Source organism: Grammomys surdaster, unplaced genomic scaffold (assembly GCF_004785775.1).
Source record: "Grammomys surdaster isolate TR1022 unplaced genomic scaffold, NIH_TR_1.0 232, whole genome shotgun sequence".
NCBI classification, from domain to species: domain Eukaryota; kingdom Metazoa; phylum Chordata; class Mammalia; order Rodentia; family Muridae; genus Grammomys; species Grammomys surdaster.
The window spans coordinates 1,606,090-1,627,273 of record NW_021604677.1 but is presented as its reverse complement, the minus strand read 5'-3'; the positions used below and the strand labels follow the sequence as shown (position 1 = coordinate 1,627,273).

Here is a 21,184-nt window from a genome sequence, read left to right as displayed (position 1 = left end):
GAGAGAGAAAGAAAGAAAGAAAGAAAGAAAGAAAGAAAGAAAGAAAGAAAGAGAAGCAACCAGGTGAAAGGAGACTGCAGAAAGATGAAAAACCAGTACCCAAGAAAGGAGCTCTGGGATTCTTTCTCAAAACATGATTCTTTGTTTCCACACAAGCTGCTTTTCTGCAAAGCTCCTGCTCTGTCTCCAAGGAACTTCTCTTCTCTGATGTCATCTAGTCATTGGTGATCTTGTTCCATTCTGACCTTACATTCCATACCTGGATGATCTCCAGTCACTTATAAGACCTTTCCACTCTACCAGTACTAGTTATTTGACTTTTCCAGGCACCTCCAAGTTAGAAACCCCCAACACACAACACACAACTATGTTTGCTGCTACTGCCTGAGAAACTGCTTTATCCCACATGGCCCATGGTACTCAGACTGAAACCTTAGCTGTTCTTTATTTCTCTCCTCTTATCACACTGTATCTAATATTTCTACAAGCTTCCTCTGGTCTATCTATAACAGACACTTAGAAACTTGAGTCTTCAAAGTTTCTAAATTATGAGTAAAAGCCATTCTGTCATTCTTTGTCACACCCAGACCTACCATAGAGCTTGGCATGCAGCAGACACGGGGAAAATATTTACTGAGTATTTATATCATCCCCAGCTTGCCTTAGATAGAACTTCAGTCTAAAACATCCATATCATTGCCTTAATTATCACAACAGAAATTAATCCCTCAGAACAGAAATCTTTCCATAATAAAATTCCTATTGACCCAACTGAGAAAACACACTAGCAGAAAAGAAATTAAATTGTAAAATGCCCTGTGTTCCCCTAGTTTTCAACTAGCTTTGACAATAGAACACTTTTCCACGTTCTGCTAGTGCATTGCATACTCTAACTGAAGGAGTAAAATCAACTCCCTCTCCACTCTTACCTTTATGTGCCTCATTCTTTCTAGCATTCCTGACTCCCGTAGAGTCCAGAATCCAAATACAACATAACAACATAATCAATGTTTCATTTTGGCAGGACTGTGATTTCCACAATAAGCTAAATGCTGTGACTTCCAACATTATGAGTTTCCTAATAGCTTGGAATTTTTAAAATGAAGGTTGAATCATTAGATTTAGATTGGGGGGGGGAGAGAAGTTCTTTACCTGCCACATATTTTGACAGCAATAGTAACTACATGGTTAGCTGAAGGAAGTAAATATCCTGGGTTTTTACCCTTCAGTCACCAGAACACCTTATAGTCACCACAAACTCAGAGAGTAAACTAACTGAATAGTAGCAAACCACAAACCCCTGAACACAGAAAGCCACAGATTCTAGCTGGCAGTGCTCAGGAGAGCCACACTGTCTGAGGATACATTACCAGAGAATGATGCTATTGTTGATGGAATGTAAAAAAGTGGCAAGGGATTTGGGTTTAAAAGTACAAACACTGAGAGATTCCTACCTTAATGGATACCATTATTATATCCAGTTCAGTATAATGAGGCTATTTCTAAGATCTGGCCAGCAGTCTGTATTAGCACAGCTTTACTGATGTGGATACAACAAATTCTGTTTGAACAAGAAATCCCTAAGAAAGAACCTTTTGAGGGCTCTATCCATTTTACATTCAATCAAAAGAAAAATATCCTTCTGGCAAAGATAGCAGCTACCATTGAATCCTGATAAATTTTAGATGTTCTAAATAAAATGATATTCAATGGGAGACATTTATCAACCGCTATTTTTAAAAAAAAATCATTACTTTTGAAGTTTAAGTTGGTTAAAGGGGTAATTGGAATGGGTCTGGGGTGTAATTGTATTGAATGGAGCTGACTAGATCCAAGATCACACAAATTATGTCCAAATAACTCACTTTGTAGAGATCCTAAATTAAAAAGAAGGAATAATTCTATAGATCTTGGTGAAATATCTGCAAGATATCACCAGTTATTTCATAAAAAGCCAATGTTGGGCTTTTAAATACAGAAATAGTATCTTCGTTTTGCTCACACTAATACATCACTGTTTTTTTTTTTAAAGTGTACCAAAATGCTATCCAATGCAGTTCAGGGTCTAGGGCAGTATACTGCTTCCATATCTGCTGTAAGGCACTGACTGAGTCAGCTGACCTCACTGAGCCCCTTGCATCAGCCATGGACTCCAATAGAAGTCCATTTTTCTTCTCAATCTTCGTGAGCATGGCAGTTAACATTTTCTCAGAGACAGAAGCATAGCCTAGGAAACATCCCTTATAAAGACAATAATTTTTAAAATATTACAGAAACCAGATAAGCATGAAGACACATGCCTTTAATCTCAGCCCTCTGGAAGCAGAGGCAAGCAGCTCTAAGTTTGGAGAGCAGCAGCATGTTCTACAGAGCAAGTTCCAGCACAGGCAGGCCTACTTAGAAAGATCCTGTCCAAAAAAGAGGGGTAAAAATAAAGAAAAGTGAAAAACAATTACAGGAACTACCTCTAATAATTGATAGTATTCTGAAAATGCAACAAATCTACAAAGATAATCTAGAGTGATTTTTCAATGTAAAAATTCACTGTGATTAATAATCCTAACAGGTATCAACCACAAAAATAGTGAGAAATTCCACTTAAAACAGAATAAAAATCAACTTAATGGTCCAGAAGGACTAAAATCAACTCAGATGCAGTGGCTTTTTTTCCCCAAAGTAATGAGATACAAATGGGTCACAATACCCCTGTGAGAATTAGGACTGAACTCCCTAGGTTGTCACCAGGGTGTTTGTGGCAATTTGGAATTTTAAATGTCTCCTCTCTCTCTCTCTCTCTCTCTCTCTCTCTCTCTCTCTCTCTCTCTCTCACACACACACACACACACACACACACACACACACACAGGAGAGACAGAGAGAAATCATTTGGGGGGCCAGGGGGACAAAAAACATCTCCAAATAGGCCCAACTCCTAGCACTGCCTCTAGCACTACCTCTTCTTCCTCCCCATCACCTGGTTGGGCATCTGAGGTGCTCACCAGGGATGAACCAACCTGGCACTTTGGTTCTTTCTTTGCAGAAAACCACTTCATTGGCAGCAGGCCTATAAGGAAGTTAGGCAAAATCACATGCCTGGACTTGTACTTTTCCTCTCCAAATCCAACCCCTAAAGACATTTGCCACTCATTTTTGTGTCCTTCAGACTTGGCATCAGCATCTGTCATATACCAGATGCTCAGTAAATCTTTTATAATATTTTATAATTTGTCATTTATAAAGACTTCTAAACAGCTGAAGGATCTAACAATGAATCAAAATGACTACTGATCTATTATTCTTAAGAAAACTCCTGCCGGCCGGGCAGTGGTGGCGCATGCCTTTAATCCCAGCACTTGGGAGCCAGAGGCAGGCGGATTTCTGAGTTCGAGGCCAGCCTGGTCTACAGAGTGAGTTCCAGGACAGCCAGGGCTATACAGAGAAACCCTGTCTCGAAAAACCAAAAAAAAAAGAAAACTCCTGCCTTCCTAAAACTCATGCTCTCTTCTTTCAAAGACCAGAGACTCATAGGTATTTGTTTTTGACTTATTAGTGTGCTAAAAAAAATACTAAACACCCTACTAATAGACACTTTCTCATTGTTACTTTGAATCAAGTACAGTGCCAATATGTGCACACATTATTTCATTTAATAGTCAGAATGACTCTAGAAGGTAAATTGCCCACATTTTACATATTAAAAATGCAAACAGTAGAGTTGAGCAATTTGCCAGCTCACAGAGCTAGTGAGTGGCAGCACTGGGAATAATCACTAGACTCTTGGCTACTGTGCTATCTTGTATGATAGATAATAAGTAATGATAGCTCATTTTATAACACAGTTTTCAAATGCCTTGTCAGGAATTTCCAGGGTTTGAAACATCCTAATAAGAATCCTAGGGGTTAGACTGCACCATCATTCTCATCAAAACAGAATTAAAGAGGCAAATGCAGCCCTGCAAATCCAGATCAAGTCACACACCGACCTTGTACTTTCCTGTCCTCACATTTTCTTTCTGACGAGTAATTTCAATATGAAACTACTATACATGGTAGTACTACACATCCTTCTCAACAATATTTACATCGATTTAGAATACTGATATCCCAGACATTCAAACCTATTTTCTGTTCATAGGTCCAAAAAATTATTATTAAATCCATGTTGAAGGTGTATCGCCAATAATTTTGGAAAAACAAGATCTTTGAGAACAGCTTCCAATTCTGATTGCTAAGGTCTAGCTTCAGAAAGCTGTTCAGAGCAAAGAATGGTAGAAAACCTCACTTCCAGCAATAGCAGTAAAACAGTCAGTTTGCATCTTGTTTCCAAGTACTTACTGAGAAAAAAAGCTATGCTGCAAGTTACTGGCCCAGGTCAAAAGAGCCTAACCCTATTTCCAATCCTTTAACCTTCCAACCCTGTTTCCTTCCCTTTCCCTGGAGCTCCACTCTCACCTTGAGTTCCCGTACACTCTGTGCCCTCGGCAAACAGTGCAAGTGTGCCTAGCTCCATCTCAGACTGATGGGTCTCTTCTGTTTGGCTAAGTCAACTACGGACTTCGTGAGCTTGAGTGATGCTCAGAATTTTGTTTCACATGTAGTTGTACACAGGCCATGGAGAACAAACAAGGACAAAAGCCCCACTGAATACTATCAAATAGGCAAATGTTTTATGCACTTGAGATTATAGTAACTAACATCAGTGAGTTATAGTTACTAACAAGGCACTGGCCCCAATTACCTAGTTAAAGCTCCACTCCTCTAAATGTTCTTTTTCTCTGGGAAAGTAACCTCTATCAGGTACATCTTGGCACAAAGGGGGCATTGAATAAATTCTGGCTTCCCTCCCCCCAAGCAAGTATCTCTCCTGTCTGTAGAGTACATGAAGGCAACAGCAACAACTGGTGAGCCTAAAGGAATGGTGGAAATCACACACATGGAGCACAACCTTCATAGGGAACTGTGTAGAATGGAGAAGTTTATAAATACACAAATTATTAGGCCAGACAGACCCTAAACAATGTCAGTGTCCTACAAAAATAAGTCCCCTCTCATCGCTCTCAGCTTTGCCATCACCATAAACAATCCCTTTCCTTTCCAGATTCTTGGACCTTGGAATGTACAAAACACAGGAAAGGGAAAAGGGTGGCTACTCCTTCAACCAAAACAAAATGTACAGGTTCTTCATTATGGGTATTCACCAGGAATTTCCACATTTCATTTAAACCCTAGCCAAGCTATCTTTGTATAATAACATAAACACAGACAGCACTTTAACCCAGTGAATTTTCTATCACCACCTGCTTATCTGGAAAGACATCAAATATCATAAGCCAATGGGAAAAAATACAGAGAGAACACTAAGAAGAGCAGTAGTGACTTTTAGTAAATTATTAAGGTATGCCTGCATAGCCACACACTGAGTGTTGAACCTGGGCCTCAGACATACTAGGCAAGCACTATACTACTGGGATGGATTTTATTTTGTGATAAGATTATCTCAAAAATTATCTCTAAATTATAAGGGCTGAACTTGAATTCATCCTGTAGCCAAGAGAGGCCTTGAACTTGTTCCTGCCTGGGCTTCTGAGATAGCTATGACTGCAGACTTGTATCACACTCAAAGCCATGCTTTCCTATAGTTACAATAAAGATCCTTTTGATTTTTGAACCACTTTTGCATGTCTTAGCCTCCAAATAAGGCAATGGTCTATGATTTCCTATTATATTACTCAAAGATCAGAACCCCTTCCTGTCAAAAGACAAGAAAGGCAGAGGAGAGGTGAGGCTGGACATCACCTAGATAACAGAGTAGTCATCATCCAGAAAGAAGGGGAAGAGCCTGTCTGTCTACATCCTTTACATCATAGCAGCAATAATGGGAGGAGTGAACTCAGAAGGAAAGGAGGAAACAGGGGCAGTTCCAAGAGATCAGAGGATAGCACAGAAACTGAAGGAAGGCTTAGAAGTAGGAGACCACAATGGACAACTGCTGTCACTAAATCATCTTTATTCCTCTCAAAGGAAGAAATGGGAACACCACACACCACACACACACACACACACACACACACACACACACAAAATCTGGAAATGCCCAAACACAAAAGGTAATTTGTGTAAAATCTGATAAACAGGATGGTTTGTTTTACCAATTCTCTAACATCTGATTTAAAGCTTTTGTTTTTACAAAAACATAAATATAAAATCCAGTAGTAGAAATGAAATGAGTAACAGCAATAACATATCTATAATCAAGTGAGATGCAAGAAATCAGAAAAATATTGGACCTACATTATTACAATAATATCCTATCTTTAATAAGGCTTAAAGGGAAAACTATATGTTGTTAATTAAATATCTCTGATAAAATATCATCACTATGCTTTAGAAGCAAAATATTAATATCTGAACAGACAGTTCTGAAAAAGTGATGCCAAGGCAGCCTTTTAATTTTCCATCATAAATTCACATTAAATCCTATTTTGAAGTTGGATGGGCTGACCCCCACAGGCCTTCCTCACTTAAACTCAACTCTCCCCCTCTGACCTTTTCTCCCTTAAACCAACTCAACCTTCATCCTTATATAGAGAAAGGTAGTATGCTGTCTTAGTCAGGGTTTGCATTCCTGCACAAAACACCATGATCAAGAAGCAAGTTGGGGAGGAAATGGTTTTTTCAGTTCACACTTCCACATTGCTGTTCATCACCAAAGGAAGTCAGGACAGGAACTCATACAGGGCAGGAATTTGGAGGCAGGAGCTGATGTAGAGGCCTTGAAGGGGTGCTGGTTTCTAGATTGTTTCCCCTGGCTTGCTCAGCTTGCTTTCTCAGAGAACCTAAGACTACCAGCCCAGGGATGGCACTATCCACAATGGTCTGGGCCCTCCCACTCTATCACTAATTGAGAAAATGCCTTACAGCTGGATCTCATGGAGGCATTTCCTCAGGGGAGGCTCCTTTTTCTGTGATAACTCTAGCTTGTGTCACGTTGACACACAAACCCAGCCAGTACAGATGCTGTCACTGACACAGACCCTTTAATTCTAGTTTCAGGTGAAAAAAAGGAATAAGGACAGATTATTCTATAAGCATAAGGTTATAATTAGATAGGAATAATAAATTGTGATATCCAGTTACATGATAGGATAGTTACAGTTAACAACAATGCATTTGACATGTCAAAATCTCTTTAAGATAAGATTTTTAGCAGTATCATCACAAAGAAAAAGAATGAACATTTGAGGTAATAGACAGCTCACCTAGCTAAGAGCTCTGAAGGCTACAATAATGACTGGTCTGATAAGATACTCCAACTAGTGCAGTTGTGGCACAAATGTTATGGGAATAACCAAATACTTTCTAATCGAATCTGTGGTTTACTCCAAAAGATGGAACTCATATCTGTCACTGTTATAGAAGCTAAGGACCTGTGGTAAAATAAGTCATAAGCCCTAAGGAAAAAACTAGTAATATTATTCTGCTAAATAGGCTTACTCTTAAAATGACTCCTCATTACTTATTGCTCCGCCCACAGGTCAGAGCATCTTTCAACCCTTGTCTTGTAGTAGGTGATGGTTAACACAGAAATTCTAAGATTGTAGAGCATTCAACCCTAAGTGGGACATACATCTCATACCCCTCCCCAGAAGTCTAGGAGATCTTTACAGAAAATTGGACTGAAAGATTGTCAAGAGCCAAAGATGGTGAATAACTTAATGTTTTCCAAACACAACCAGGCGTTTCTACATACGAACTCATGACAGTTGTGACAGCATGCACAGGAACTGCACAAGCTCAAGCCAGACAAAACCCCAGCTTGTGTGGAGGGAGGTAAGCATCTAATCCTATCACTAGTTTAGGAGCTACTGGCTCCTTTAATAGAATATGCTGCTGCAAGAGGAACAGTCAGTTTTCTTTAGGAGTGTGACAGATGGGTAACACAAATTGGGCTCAAAGGGTTTTTTTGGTTTGTTTTTGTTTTTGTTTTTGTTGTTATATTTTTAACAGTAAATAAAACCTCTATATTTGGAAGATAGGGAAGTGAAAGGAGAGAAGGTAGACTTGGTGGGGGGGTTGGGGAAATGAGGATGAATATGATCAAAGAAATTGTCAAAGAATGAGAACTGGTTGGTTTGTTTGTTTGTTTGTTTGTTTGTTTTTTAATTCTTGGTTTTTGAGGGTTGGAGCGATGTCATAGCTGTTCTTCCAGAGGAACTGAGTGTGATTCCCAACACTCAGAAAGAAGTTCACAAGCTGCTGTAACTCCAGTCCCAGAGAAAGCAATGCCCTCTTCTGGCCCCCAAGAGTACTGCATGTGCATGGTGCATGATAATATAATAGTAATAATAGTTTTAAAAATTAATAAATTTCTAGCTCCATCACTTACCATATTTGAGTCTCAGTTTCCTCACTCTGGAAATGAGAAGTGAGATCTCTGATCCAACCACTACTTAGAACTCTCAAGAAACAAATCCAGCAACTAAGATGACACTTAGAAATACGTATTTAGCGTTTGTTACTTTAGAATACACTAAATTTTCAAGTTTAAAAAAGATGAATTCAGAGCAAATATGGCTAGGATCACATTGATATTCCAACATTCAGAAAGTTGAAATAGACATATTGCGTGTTTGAGGGCTACTCAGGAAGACCTTTGAAAGGTTAAAAATCAAATAGCTGGGTATGGTACTGCACCCATTCATCCCAGCACTCGGGAGGCAGAAGTAGGCAGATCTCTAAGTTCAAAGACAGCTTGGTTTACAGATCAAGTTCTAGGACAGCCAGGGGTGCACAAAGAAACCCTGTCTCAGGAGTAAAACAAAACAACAACAACAATAAAAGAAAAAATACTCAACCACAACAAAAAAGCTAATTTTAATTAAGGTATAATAGAAGGTTATATTTTTTGAAGGTTAAGATTACAGTGAATAGTAGTGCTGTGTACATAAAAGGATGACTAAATCTCACAGCTCTGGTGCTTTCTTAGGTCTTCTTTTTAATAGAATATTTTGGTAGTTATAAATTACTATTAATACCAATGTGCCTTCAATCTGTTTCTCTGATTATTAAAGTTCATAAAGAATCATCTCTGAACAAATTATATGTTCAAAATTATTGTGATAGATATTAAATACAATTAAGGATGGAATCTATTTTATGGATATACATGAGTGTATGATTACTATTTTGAATCATCAAAAAGGTTAAATTTACTCCACAAATCTGAGGCATAAGAGGAAACTCTTTAATATTTACTGTAGGTCAATAAGTCAGCAAACGTCTTTCTTCATCTGGCAACATAAAAGAGGAGCAACTTTTGAAAATTGTATTGTTTACCAAGTTTGAAAAGTTATTTCCCAAATTGTATTAACAAGAAGAATATCACTGGCCCTTAAAAAAATATAAACAAATTTAAATCTTAACACTGAAATTAATTCAATACCTCTGAACTATCTGAAAGAACAAATGAATTTGAGAGTTTTTTAAACATTTGCTGGTTAAATGAAAGGATATATAAAGTTTTCTACTCACTAGATATGTTAATATTTTAAAATCCTTTTTAATTATGAAAATTATGAGGCTTCTCACAATATTTAGCTAAGAACAGTGTGCAAACAAGAACAAGAAGCTTGGGATCAAACGTTAACAACAACATGGAGCACATTTTTCTCTGAGGTGAAGTATCTCTCCTTCAGCCTTAGCCAACTTTTCTACTAACTCTAAGGGATGTTTACTAGATAGCCACTAATCTGGATTCCCTCCATTTGTTGTTTTTAGTAGAAGAGATTGAAGTTTTTATGTTGAAAACTACTTCCTTCTATAGGATCTATAAGTGGAAACTACTTCCTTCTATAGGATCTATAAATTACTCAACAACACTACTTGAAATTTCCACTAAAAATGATGTTCTAAATTTTAAATTTATTAAACAAGCAGGAAAACCTCTTTATCAGCAAAAAAGGAGTATGCTGAAAATATTAAATCTATCAGATATTCAAAATCAAATTTTTCTTTTATTTTCCAAACATAATATCAGAAGAGTATTAGTCTATAATTCTTACAAGAAATTGTGTTTAAAATATTCTATCCTTTGGGGCCACAGAAGGCATTACAAAACACTGAAAGTACTGCCTCTCTATAAGCTTTGCGAAGGTCATCTATCAATGAACACTTGAAAATTATTAGTGGTATAGACTGATTTTAATGGCACACATAAACTAATACTAATACTTTTGCTAGCTTCAATAGACAGTAATTCTGAATCCTAAAAATGGGCCACCATAGGTGGTACAGTAGCTATGTAGGACACATAAGGATGTAATAACCACAATGTCCATAACTGTATTTGAGATTATTTAGTAGGAAATGAATACCTAAAAAATCAACTGCATACAGTCGTAGAGAAACACAAGAGAAGATGGACAAGTGTCAACAATGTACTACTCTTTCAACATTTAAGTCTGGAAAAAAATGTTGTGATACTTTAAGATTTATCTTAAAAGTAGAACAGTATTTTTGAATTTTAAAATATACAAAGTCTGTAATTATAAAGAGAACCAGAATTTTCCATTTTCCTTTAAATTACTTTTCATAGTTTATTGGGTGTTTCACATTCTCAATTTTCCTCGAATTAAATACTAATGTTTTCCATCTGAACTAGCTATGAATAATTACTACTACCAATTAAACTGAAGTACATATGAATTCTAGATTCAAGTCTTCATACATTGTACTACCTTTTGTACTTTACACTCTCAGGCCTCTCCTCAGCAGTCACTGTAGCTGGTTACTTTCTCAATTTATCTATCCTCCTAATACTAAGATCAGGGTATTTCTAGAACTTAACACACATTTTAAAGCTCTGAGCAGTCATTATATAAGGTTTTTATGTGGCAGAGAACTCTTTCAGGTTATGCATGTCTTATAAAAATCACAAACTAGTCGTGGTTTGCTTTTATCATGGAGTGTTGCTAGGAAAACATTATTGTTCCATTGAACATCAGGCACTGAAGAAACCAAAAATATTTGTAACTATGGTGTCTTCTCATCTTTCTCTACAGATCTGCAAAATAGAGTGTTCATATAGAAGCCAGTAAGGCAGAAGGTATACAATACCTTTTCTAAAATCATCCACCCTTTCCTACAAGCACTATCGTAGGTGATTATTAAAGTGAGGTTAGGGAAACTTCTGTTCATTGGTGATTTTATTCAATAATAGTGACTTATTTTCCTAAGTATATTTTAACAATACATTTGTCATCAGGAAATTAGAAAAAGAAACTTCTCATGAACGTAGCTTTCACTAAAATATCACATTCTCATTTGATCATTAGTTACTTAAAATTTCCCTCTACTTTCATGTCATGAAAATCACTTCAAAGTGTACACTATATAAATGTTTACATTTGGAAAACATCTGGAGTGTCAAGTTATCTCGGAGCTTACTTAGTGTTTAAGGGCACTTTGAGGTAGTGTATTTGGAAAGGATTCACTTTACCAGTCTCTGGTTGCATGGAGAAGTAGCCCTAAGAGCAAATGTGATGATTCACTACTATCATAAAGAACCAATAGCTATCTGTTTAATCTGCTAAGACGATATAAATTAGTAACTTCCAGCCAGATGTGTGTTCTACACATCAAACAAATAGCAACCTGTTCGTTATGGAAATTCTGTCAACACACAGAGAGCCAACTGATGGCATTTCATCCGAAGCAGTTTCCCTATTTACAGCAATAAAAATTGTTCTGAGGATTTTTATACAAGTAATTGGAGCTAAGACTCATTAAAGAAGGGGGAGGGAGTAACCGACTTCAGCTTTCCATCATGGATGCCTGTACATATACACTTCTGTGTGCTCCCTTCTATTTTCAGTTGAGGTGGAAAAAAATGTTCAGCAAATGTGTGCCACCCTAGTTTTCCTTCCATAAATCATGTGTTTATGCTTATTACATCCTTTTAATCAGATGGAAATTTGAGGGTCTAATTCTACAGCTCCCAAGAAGTATGTAAAGAATGACATAGACGGGCTGGAGAGATGGCTCAGTGGTTAAGAGCACTGACTGTACTTCCAGAGGTCCTGAGTTCAAATCCCAGCAACCACATGGTGGCTCACAACCATCTGTAATGAGATTTGATGCCCTCTTCTGGTGTGTCTGAAGACAGCTACAGTGTATTCATATATAATTAAATAAATAAATCTTTAAAAAAAAAAAAAAGAATGACATAGACAACAGGAGAAAAGAGAACACTTACCCACTGGAAACAAAACAGAACATTTCAAAACAGCTGCTAACAAATTAGGTTTACCCATTAGGAGGTAGAACTTACATTCGGATCTTTTATACAGCTATGTGTGACTATATACCCTGCTGCTGGATAAAGAATAAGTACCAGCCACAGGCACAACCAGAGAACAGAAGTTACATAAAATGCTTGTGATGTCTCAGACATACAAAGCACTTTCTTTAAAATGGTATTTTTCTTTTCCATGGTAAGCCAATTTCATCCTCTGCTACTTCTGTTTCACAAGTCATCTTATAAATTATGTCTTGCCAATTTCTTGTTTATTTTAATAATATGAAAAACTGTGGCCATTAGATAGATGGTTTGTTTCATGATACCCAAAATAATGGTATGTTTTTACACTGTATTAAAATAAACTACCATTTTGCTATTACAAACATCAAATATTGCTTCTAACATGGTTTACTAAAACGTGAACAATTAAAATATGCTAGGTAGCCAACTATTATTCTTTTTTCATCTATTATTCTTAGATAAGCAGTCCTTACGTAAACCAAATTTGCTTAGCCTGCTGAATTAGATTTTCTTCTTAAACAAAGTTCTGAGTGTTATTGCGAAGTATATTTCCAGCAACTATATTTTTATTTGACAATTTAAAGCAATATGGAACGAATCCAAGCCTCATCATGTCAACTCTATTCCATTCCAAAGAGCATCCTTTAGCCAACTTCCTAATGTCAAGATAGCATTTCTGCTAAGAGTCTGTCTGCTCTGTCAGTGCTTCCAAAGTAAAGAATTTCTGAGAGCCCATAAAGTCACAAGTTTTCACCTCCTTTAAAAAAATAAATAAACTGTACACACAAAAGATTTCTTTATAAAAAATTCAGCCCTATGCAACATGACTTTTACAAACACTGTACAGAATATGCTTTCTTCAACAGGCACATAGTAGACCACGTGATCAGCTGCAAAGCATGATTCAGGAAAGAACAAGGATCCAATGCAGCTGCAGCAGCTGCAGCAGCTGCCCTGTCTGTCACACACCCCGCAGATCCAGTGAAGACGCACTCACAAATTCTTGTAGCTTAACCCATAGCCTTTACTTTCTAGGAGTTAAAATTAGACTTTCTTGGTCACTCAGGCCCCCTTTGTGGTTCAAGAGGAAAAAATACTCTTTCGGAATTCTAACTTTGATTGGAGACTCTGTTTAAAATTAAGAACTTCAAACCCCAGATCTGAAAAAGTGAAACAGATGTCCAGTTTGTTAACAGTAAATGGCTCCGTACGTCGGATCCTTTCCTCTCTCCCTCTCTTTTCTTTCTGTCGCATTAAATTTTGTTTAATACAGGGTTCGCTTGGAAAGGTTAAGAGAAAAAAAGAAAGCAAATATGGACAGTACGGGGGGTGGGGGGTGGGGGGGGGGAGTTGGAGAGGGCTCCTAAATCTTTTCCTAGAAAACAACGAAGGGGGACTTCAAAGTCTTTGACCTGCGGCTGTGCAGAACAACCAGCATCAAATTGGAGCCTGCACATGCACTCAAAAAACCACAGGCTCTCTGTCAGAGAAGGTAGTCCCAAGCCGGCACTTATTGCACTCACGTGAGGACGTAGTTGACGCTGACGATGCAGTGCGGCCTGGAGGAGCGGCTGTTGTGTACGATGGTGGCGTAACTCTGCACCCAGACCCAGCCACCGTGCTTCGCCAAGAACCTGTAATACTTGGTGGTCACTTGTCCCTTCACCAACACTGAAAGATAGAGGCAGATGATGATGAACTGCTTGTCCAGACATGTCCCATATGCTGGGTGGTTTGAGTGCAAACCCATTCTGTGCTGTAATAACAGCGCCAACGCAGGTGGGAGAGATAACAGGCAAAATCCCAATCGATTGACTGGTTACTCTGAGTGCGGAGCCCCACAAACAGATACCTATTATATGCTAATTGTCTTCACCAGCAAGGGGGAAAACGCTAAAAGTTAAGGGTTTTCCCAGACTGGCTTTTCCTACTGCAGAAACCCAGCCCCAAATTCTCCGCCCTGGGAGATAAAAGCCAGGTGAGAAACTTAGTCTGGGTTGTTTAAACAGTGATGTTTGCAGGTGAAGAATAAAACCGCACTAGGGGAACACCCCCATTGCCCCTGTCTCCATTAGTATTAGCAGTTCCATTAAGTCAGAAGTACCAGACGGACATAGCCATCCTTTTCAGAATCTCTGTACTGCTACTGCCTCTTACCCCTCTAGAGAGAACTATCAGCAATCTGCTTGGACTCCCCACCACCACCACCACCATGCTGCTCTGTTGAGAGTAGAGTGGGACCTTACGTAAATGGTGTGCACAGCGTAGGTGGAAGGTGTCACAGCCATGCACATGATGGTACAGGGTCTTCTCAATCAAGTCCTGAGGTTCATACCCAGTCAGCTCTGCCACCCTGGATGGGGGGGGGGGGGAAACACCCTAGGGATGAATGCAGGACTTTCCATCACCCTTTACCTGGCTAGGTTCCTGCCCCCATTTCTCCAAACCTGATTAGATATCCCACCCGCAAAATGGGCTACTCAGATCAAACGACAGTCGTCCCTCACCAAATGCTGCAATTGTTTAGTGCTGCCATTGTTCAGAATCTCCTTCTCAACTTCCTACTCACCTGGAGTCCAGGAAAATAAGCTTCATGTCCAGACTGGCTCGGAACATGAACATGTTGCTGTGTAGTTTGATCTCTGTAACAGCGCTCGGAGGCAGGGAGTGACCCACAGCCACCAAGCCTACATTTTGGTAGCACCCATCAAAGGGAGACATATCCAGGCTGTACTGGCGGATCTTCAGGTAGCCGCTACAGTGAATGACCTGCATTGGAGGGGGAGGGGCAAGAGATTGGGAACCACTCCCTAAATGAAGCAGAGGAGTTGAAACAGGTAAGATTCCACTTGGCCACAAAAGCTTAGGTTTTTCTTCCCCAAAAAGTGACTGCACAGCCAAGGTGAAGTCATGTGGGAACTTGTAAAGAAAGAAAGGCAGAGAAACAAGTGGGTGGTTTCAACCAAACTAGCACAGGTGAATCTGGGTAGAGATCCTGCTCTCCAGTGATGTTGGCTTTCAACTAGAGAAACCCAGCTTACAGCTAAGGCTTTGGTTCTTAACTTCCATGGGAGCCAAATGACTGAGGCGCCAAAAACTTTACAGTTTTTGAACTGTAAAGCTCCTCTTCTCTAAAGCAGCCTAGTTTCCTGACCCTGCAGAGACTTAGTCTTTTAAGTGTCCCCCAGGTTCCCACAAAATTTAAAGACCAATAGTGAAGCTTTGAGGGCCTCGTTACAAAGTCCTGGACACACAAGTGTGATCCCTGAGCCAGAAACTAACCATTCCTGCCCCAGAAGCCTAGTCCTGCCTGGCCACCACTTTCAATCTGTACCACACACCTTGTAGCCACCGCAGGTGAGGCCAGCATTCCGCTTGGCCAAAACACACTTCATCCTTAGAAAGAAGGAGCGTTCGATCTCGTACTCTGTGAGAAAGAAGAGGAAGGCTCAGGAGGAGAGAGGGGCAGCCCCCAAGCAACAGTCCCAGTGAAAGCTAAATCAGGGAAAATCCCCAAGCTGACGGGCATGAGCAGAAGCTTAAGGCCTGTCTGCCTTACCCTGTACAAAGTGAGAGTGGTAAGGTTGATGGGCTGTCAGCACTGCTGTCATCTCATCATGATCAGCCGGGTGGATATATTCATAGATGCTGTTCCCAGTCAGCTCTACCTGTAAAGAGGAGAGTGTCACTGTCTTAGTGGTACAATGCCCCTGAGAGAAGCTAAAAACTTGGATCAAGGCGTCAGTGGGACCATAAAGAAGGAACAGGCTCAGTTACTTGCTGCCTGGTGTATCTTATCTGTCTCTCAGCTTCCTTACCTGAAAAATAATCATAAATATCAGTAGCGATGAGAGCCATGATCATTACAGTCCCATCCCTTGTAAGGTCTGGTAAAACAACTTAAAAGTGTAAACTCCTCCCACCATGTCTGCCTTATAGTAAGAATTCCAAAATGTTGTGATTGTTTGAGTCTGCAATATATGCTAAAGGATGAGGGTAGTCCAGGAGTGGAGCTATTGAGTCATCCTGTCTGTCGCCTAAGATGTTTTCCGTGCCCAAATGCGGATATAAAATGATTGGGGAAGCCCTCCCCCACAATACCAGCTGTGAATTACAGGCCGGACTGGTGAACCACTCACCTACCTGAGAAAGGCCCAGGTGAACTGAAGCTGTCTCTGAAATGTACATGATCTTGCCATCTGGGGCCACCACGAAGATGAAACCATCTAGAGTCTGGGGAGGCAGAAACAGAATGAGAGATCTGAAGAAATGAAGGAAGGAGAACAGTCAGTTCAGAAAGAAGAGACTGTGACAGACTGTCCAGAAGCCGGACAGAGAACAAACACAAGGGTCTCCTCCTTTGAACCTCCGAGGTCTGTAAGTATTCAGCACACTGACAGTTCAGAGTGAGGCTATGGACAAGGCTAATGCCCTGAAATGGAAAAAGAAATCTGTGGCAGATGCACAAAAAAGCTTTGGGTATCAGAGTTGAATTTCAACTTTCAACAGGAAACAGGTTCAGCCCTGAGGACAGTGGTTTCTTTAAGAACCTGTGTCAGTATTGAAGGGTTCCATAGTGGCAGTGATCAGCACTGAGGAGATCCAGAGCAACAGACACTGGTTGACATGGGAGAACTGGCAATTTGAAGATATAGACAGAAGCAAGCTGGTGAAGACACTCTGGAAAAAGTCAGAAGAGGGGGGATTTAGGAGATGAGAGGCTTTTCTGCGCAGCCGGTCTGTAAAGTAGTGTTACAGTGTGTACGTTTGTATATGTTTACACAGATGCATCTAGCTGGCAGGCTCTTTGTAAAGAAACTTCTTAGACTGTCCCTGCCCCCTCATCTCTGTGAATAAGGCCATGGAGACCTAAGATAACTCAGACTGCTCTCAGGGAACATAAATTAATGTATTGACCACACAACTAAGAAGATAGTGTAAACAGGCACGTGAGCCAGAAGCTCAGCGTTACAGAGGCCTCACTTTGGAGCTTCAGCAGACCCTTGAAGACGGTCTTTAGACATCTCAAGCAGAGGAAATGATGCAATGAAGTCAAGGACTGAGGGGGTGGGTTGATTTGGTGTGTTAAGAACTGGTGAGACTGGTCTGCCATAGGGCTACCTAAGTACTTACTTAGTGGAGTTTTAGAGGTTGGAATGTCAATGAGACCCTGCAATTGTTCCTGCAGACATTGTGATCCCAAATGATGTTCTAACCAAGAGAATAAAATATTTTTATGTTCCCTTTTCCTAGCAGAATGACCTAAAGGAGTCAGGATGAGGAACCCATGTCACACACAGTAAAATCAGGTCTAAGAAAGGGGAGAGTCTAATTTAATGATGATACTGAATCCAAATTTTAGACTAATTTGCTGGCAGACAGAAAAAAGTGAGGATGATTTCCTGGTTTCCGTAAAGAAATTAAGCAGAAGACAGTACCATTAACCAAGGCTGAAAACTTTGAGAAATTAAGATTTTGTTGTGAGTCCCTGTCATCTCTCCAGTTGAAAATCCAGATGTTGTATAAATAGAAGTCAGGAAAGGGAGGTAATACATTCGTGTCCTAAATATGTCTAGTTGGCAATAGGAAACAAAAGTTAGGAGCCCAGGAGGTAGACTGGAGACCAGCTGGGATCATAGAAGCTGAACAGTACAGGTGACAAGTGCTAGTTGGATCCTTCCAGAGGCTTTGGAGCTATGAGAGAAGAAACAAAGTTGGGACTTTATTCAAAACACACCACAGCCAATAGTGTAAAGTTTAAAGAGAGAGAGAGAGAGAGAGAGAGAGAGAGAGAGAGAGAGAGAGAGAGAGGAAAGAAGAAAAGATAAAGTGAGAAGATTATGTTATTGTAGAAACGTGAGACCAAGTAGAGAGTTGCCATCAGTGTCACCTCCTTCTGATCTTTGCCCAAAAGACACTTTTGCTGCTGAGCATTCTCTAATTCCCTATCTTGTTTTTCTCTGTAATGTCTGAAATGGCCACAGCACCACTTAAAAATGGACACATCTAAGACTGGGATTATCAAGAGGGCACGGCTTTTTGTGAGGCACACAATTGATCTTCCAGTGTCTGTTGGTTGAACAAATTCAGGTAAAACCTTGATATGTGGAGCCTGTGTGGAGCCCAGTGATGGAAAATCAGATTATAGGGAAGTGGGGCCAATGGAGAGGGGAGTGCAGAATCCCTGAACTTCAGAGCTTTAAGGAAGAACTGCCAGAAGCTTAGTGAAGGGAGCAAAAAAGCAGGACACGCATAAAGGTCAAAAGCTGTTTCCCTGCTCACACTGCTAGGAAAAACATAACAGGAACAAGGAGAGATGGCACGGGAGACCCAGGTACATATTCTGAGGAAAAATGTTACAGTGAAGAGAACCATGGGTTTTTCTAGATAAATTCAAAGTGGAGGCCATATCAGTGGGGAAACATTCACAGAAGCTCTCTCTTTGTTCAGTAAAACTAAAGTCTATTTGGTATCTAGGAGAAAGAGGAAAAATAGCAATGGGAAGCTTCCTGCTGCCTGGTTCCCCTAGGGTTCATAGTTCCAGGATACCACTCTAGAAGACCCCAGTGGACCTGATAATAATAGAGGATGCAGGGTGGAAGACAAGTGTCACACCTAAAACTGCCACTGGGAGTTATTATTTAAAATATTTGTTCTGGGACTTAAGTGGCCAATGGGCAGTTAAAACCCCTGTGTACTACAAATAACAAAGTAATGGTCACCTCATAGTGTTTAAACTCAGCGTGTGTGTTTGTGTGTGTGTGTGTGTGTGTGTGTGTGTGTGTGTGTGTGTGTGTGTTGGACTTGCACAGAGCTTGGACCAGCCTAAAGTGAGGAGCGCTGGCAAAGGGAGGATGACTGAGAACTACCGAGAAGAGACGAAATGAGTTGCAGACCGCAGCTGGATCTGGAATGCGTCGGCTTAAAGCACTGAGGGCATTTACTGCAGATTCTGGTTATTTCTTTTGCAAATTCTTCATTTCAGATGCTTCCCGAGCCCTGCCTCCCAGACCTGGCGCAGAGCATTTCAGTTTTCTTAGCTGAAAAGCGACAAACGGAACCCCCTCCTCTGGACAGAGCCCCGCTGGGGCCTTCCCAGACTGATTTGCAAACTCAACGTCTTCGTTGTCACATTGCCTCGCTTTCAGCCTCGAGAAACAGGCACCACTGGCTCATCCAGCTAGATTAAGAGCTCAGATTTAAGGAGAACTATTGGGATGCCCCCTCAGCTGTGTTTTGTTTCCCCCTGAAAAGCCCGGATAGTACCCGGGCGGCCAAGAGTCTTGTGTCTGTACCTGGAGTAGATGAGAGCCGAGTTCCCGACCAACGTTGTCTAACGGGCTGGTTCGACTGGTGTGGCCCCACGCCTCGCCAAGCCCTGTGGAAACACACAAACTTTAGCGACATAACCCGGGCCCTGTAGGCAGTCGGGGGCTGGAGAGCCTGAGCAGCGTGGGTTATCATCACCACTTTCTGGATCTGATCTACTAAGGGACTGGGTCAGCTGGGTAGCTCTTGCCTGAAAATTCTAGTAGCAATCCCAGCGCTATCTTTGAGTGGGTTCCTGTTCTGTTTAGCTCGGGACCGGGTTATTTCTTATCCCAAGTTTTCATCCTCGTCCTTTTAAGCAAACCGAAAGATTCCTCAAACTTTATCAACGCAACTGTCACCCCCCCCCAAAAAAAAAAAAAAAAAAACCCGAGGCCACTACCGGCCGCATAGGTTCAGTCCCTGGCAGCCTTTCTGATTGGCTGCGGGCCTTTCTAGACATCGGTTTCTCCCAACCTGACCTGAATATTTTTGGAGAAACCCGTTTGTGGTTAACTTCCTGCTTAATCCCTCGTCAATCCTCTCTTTTACTTTTCCCTAGGAGCCCAGGCCTTATCCCACACCCGTGTCTCCCTCCCAAAAGAACTCTAAGGACTTTTTTTTTTTTTTTTTTGGCTATTTTCGCTCTATTCTGGACCCAGAGAATCGGATTTATTTTCTACTCTAGTACCATCTAGCAACAAAGCCAGGCCTTTCTTTCTCTTTGTCTTGGCACGTTAACCTTTCAAGCCTCTGGCACAAACTTTTTCTAAGTATGCCTTAAGAAATATTTATGTAATATTCCTTATATAGTTATATATAATACGGTCTACTACCTGTATCAAGAAAGAAGTAAAAATGACCCCGAAAAGCGCAAAGGCATGTTAAATTATTTATGGCTATCTTTTTTTAACTGTTGCTGATAAAATTACTACACTAGCTAAATCTTTCGTTTTTACATCACAAACAAGATGTAGCTGATTTTAAAGGTGACCTATTTCGTTAAGAACAAATACTCTGAAACATACAGCATGACAAACATGCTGGATTTGTAATATAGGGAAAAGATTTTTTCCACAATAAAACATTCGGTTAGATTTTTGAAGGTGTTAGCTAGGGCTTGGTTCCTAAGCAAGTGATTTGAAAAACCCTGACAACGACTAACAGTTAGCGCCCCTTAGGCTCAAATGGGGTCTTTCTGGGTGTTTGCACACCTAAATAAATCTAACGATTTCCGCACCGCTCTGCAAATACAGCGGCTCCACTCCTACGACTGCCCCTCCCTTTATAGCGCCGCATGATCCTTCCCGATGCCCCAGCACTCCCAGCTCCCCTCCCCAGTGACTCTGTGATTCTGGTCCCAGTTATCCCGGTGAACCAGTAAGTACTGAAGGGTCGGGTCTCAGCCACCTATACGCACCCCTTCCTGTTGCCGCCTCCTTTTCTCCCCTCCCAACTCATCCTCCTGAATTTCCAATCCAGAAGTAGCCGAGTTGGCCACACTAAGGAAAAGAGAAAGGACCTTGCAGAGATTGCCGAGGTCTTGGTTGGCGTCGG

General features: G+C 40.5%; 1 protein-coding gene across 1 annotated transcript in view; it reads right to left on the bottom strand.

Annotated features, from left to right (window-relative positions):
- Sim1 (SIM bHLH transcription factor 1) overlaps positions 1-21,184 on the bottom strand; it is an 85,090-nt gene that overhangs the window by 56,490 nt on the left and 7,416 nt on the right. Inside the window, exons 2-8 of the mRNA XM_028773630.1 lie at positions 19,615-19,697; positions 16,463-16,552; positions 15,879-15,987; positions 15,661-15,746; positions 14,889-15,088; positions 14,566-14,672; positions 13,843-13,990 (exon numbers count right to left, since the gene is read on the bottom strand). Coding sequence (XP_028629463.1) covers positions 13,843-13,990; positions 14,566-14,672; positions 14,889-15,088; positions 15,661-15,746; positions 15,879-15,987; positions 16,463-16,552; positions 19,615-19,697 — 823 coding nt within the window. The remainder of the gene's footprint in view (positions 1-13,842; positions 13,991-14,565; positions 14,673-14,888; positions 15,089-15,660; positions 15,747-15,878; positions 15,988-16,462; positions 16,553-19,614; positions 19,698-21,184) is intronic.